This window comes from Octodon degus, unplaced genomic scaffold, assembly GCF_000260255.1.
Source record: "Octodon degus isolate 3935 unplaced genomic scaffold, OctDeg1.0 scaffold00101, whole genome shotgun sequence".
Classification (NCBI taxonomy): domain Eukaryota; kingdom Metazoa; phylum Chordata; class Mammalia; order Rodentia; family Octodontidae; genus Octodon; species Octodon degus.
The window spans coordinates 5355284-5358036 of NW_004524677.1; the positions used below are offsets into that span (position 1 = coordinate 5355284).

General features: G+C 36.9%; 1 protein-coding gene across 2 annotated transcripts in view; it reads right to left on the minus strand.

The window, feature by feature from the left end:
- Positions 1 to 2753, minus strand: part of Tigd4 (tigger transposable element derived 4) — a 12580-nt gene that overhangs the window by 1260 nt on the left and 8567 nt on the right. Inside the window, exons 1-2 of one of the 2 annotated variants that reach the window (XR_002822681.1) lie at positions 2624 to 2711; positions 324 to 2460 (exon numbers count right to left, since the gene is read on the minus strand). Coding sequence is in view for 1 of the 2 variants with exons in the window: in XM_023723652.1 (XP_023579420.1) it covers positions 378 to 1919 (1542 nt within the window). In the remaining variant the exon portion in view is untranslated. Of the gene's footprint in view, positions 1 to 23; positions 2461 to 2623; positions 2712 to 2753 lie in introns of those variants that run through there. The other variant, XM_023723652.1, reaches the window with a different exon arrangement.

The following is a 2753-nucleotide window of genomic DNA, read 5'->3' on the forward strand; positions in this document are numbered from 1 at the left end:
ATCTTTTTAAAATAAGCTATCAACACTTTGTTTCTTAGATACTAAGCAGATAACATATTCTACAATATGATTTAAACTTCAAAAAACAACCGTTTGAAGCAGACAGTTGAAGAGTTTTTATATTTGACACATACTCTACGTGTCAGGAACAATGTGTCTAAAATAATTTCCTGCTCCCCCCATCTTGCTATAGAATTTACTTAATTATACTTAATTATCTACCAGGGACCTTTACTATTCAGACCAAAGGCTTTTGCAATTAAACCAAAGATTACTAGCTTTTCATTTTTTACATCTTTAGGCAGTATTTCACCTTTACATACCTAATAAAAACATCTGGAAACGCAACTACTCTTCCGATGTCAAACAGCAAATAATTACGCAGATAAAGAGTTAATAAAGTTTTCAAGGTCTGCTAATGAATTCTGAAGTTCATCATTCATATTGTGACTTCTGAGAAATTTCTTAAGAGTGTCTAAAGCAATTATTGCTTCATGTTTTGATGGTAAAGGCAGTGCAGTTTCTAGGGCTCCTCCGTCCTCCTCCTCCTCCTCGTCAGAAGTGTAAAATCCAGCCTCATCTGGTTTGCTTTCTTCGGTGTCTTCTGAGTTGTCATCTGCTGCTGCCTCACAGGTTTCCAGGTCCTCATCCAGGGCTGCATACTCCTCTATGGACAAGCCTTCTGGAAATTCCACTCCTGTCCCCAGTGCGTGGGCAACCAGATCAAGACCACTGGTACTCTGTCCATCTGCTGGGTCATGTTCCTCCTTCTGAGATTTGAATCCTGCTTCTTCATAGCTTCTGACAATAGTCTCTGTGGTTACGCTCCTCCAGCAGAGATGCAACGTGTCAACTGCATCTAGCAGTGAAAATGTAAACTCTGTGCTACTTTCAACGGAGTTTAAAAATTTCTTGATGAGATTGTATCTATACTTGATTTTCAGGCTTTTAATAACACCTTGTTTCATGGCTATAAATTTGGAAGATAAAAATGATGGAAAGAACGCTAATTCAATGGATTTTAGGTTCTTGACCTCTGGATGTGCAGGAAAAGAATCAACAAAAATCACCACTCTTCGTTGCTGGGCTTGAAATTTTTCATCAAGCTTCTGCATCCATTGTTCAAATATATCTGAGGTCATCCATGCCATTCTGTTAGCTTCGTAATACACAGGCAATGATTTTATATCTTTGAAACAATGTGGATTTCTGTTTTTTCCAATGATAAGCAAGGGAAGTTTCTCTGAGCCATCCATGTTTGCACCAACAAGCAAAGTTATCCTGTCTTTGCATAATTTTCCAATTGAACATGTTTCTCCTTTAAATGCAAATGTATTCGTAGGCAACATTTTATAAAGCAGTGCCGTCTCTTTTATATTAAAAACATTTTTAGGATGATAATCATTTAAATAATAAGGAAGCACATTTTGGGACCACACAGTTGAAGGATCTACTGGTATACCTGTGGCTTCCGCAGATTGAGCTCTGAATACTAAGCCGTACCTAGATTTAAAACGATCCAGCCAACCATTGCTGCACTTAAAGTCATTGTGTCCCAGTTTCTGGGCAAAATCATTAGCTTTTAGACGCAACATTGGACCATTAACTGGTACATTTAGACACTGAGCAATTCGATACCACCGCATTAATGCCTCTTCCAGATCTGTATAAAAAGCAGTTCTCAGTCTTTTTCTTTTTGGATCAAATCTCAGAGATTCAAAGGCTTCTAGAACTTTGTCTTTATTTTTCATAATAGAAGACAATGAGTTTTTCTTTATTCCATATTCAGCTGCGATTTCTGCTTTTTTCTTGCCACTTTCCACTGCATTTATGATGTCGATCTTTTCCTCAATGGACAGACTCTTCTTTTTCTTCACTGTTCCAGGCGGAGGTGAGGCAACGCCAGGAGCTTCTGCCATCTCAACCAGGGCAGAGGCCGTGATTTCTCCACTTGCTGCCAAGGGGCTGTTTCTCTAAACCTGTTTTTTTAGTATGACACAGACTTTTGCTTTTTATCTTACTTCATGTATCAAAAGTTGAGAATGTCTAATAGTTTCATTTCTCAGAAAGCTAATAACTATATTTTTTCAAAACGATTTGAAGGAGAAAAATGTTATATACAACTAGAATGTCTTAGAAGAGAAACTTCTTTCTCAGACCTTGTGCAGCTCAGTTTATGGTGTATTCAGTTCCAGAAATCAAGCTAAAATAGAAATCTCATTATGCCAAACCTGTCCAGTCCTGCTGATGTATTTTTGGAACTGCAATCCTTTAAGATGATCCATTTTATCGATGCACGCATTCAACCTCCTAGTAATTCTCCACAGAAGGCCTTCCAGATAAGAAAAGACATTCAAAAAATTTCATGGGAAAGGTTATCCATTAATTTTCAAGCCTCTTCAAGGGTAAAGAAGAAATGGTAGAATCCTTCTAGAACTTGCCAGTGTATCTTCTTTCTCTCTTAAAAGTGTTTTAGAAAAAAAGCAGTTTTAGTAATATGCTAATCAAATGTCAAAAAGAATGCATATATATATTTCAAGTATAATATTCTTAATACCAATGAAAACAATGAGATAATGTTTCTACAAATACAATAACCCAAATTCCTAGGAGAAACGCTTACCCCCTGAAGGACCTCTCCGTAAAGATTCTCTAGCTCTTCTCTGCATCTGAATTCCCACTTGCCTGTGAATGCTTTCTAATATATACTTCTAAAACAAATCAGACAAATTCAATCTGTTTTTAAAGTGTGG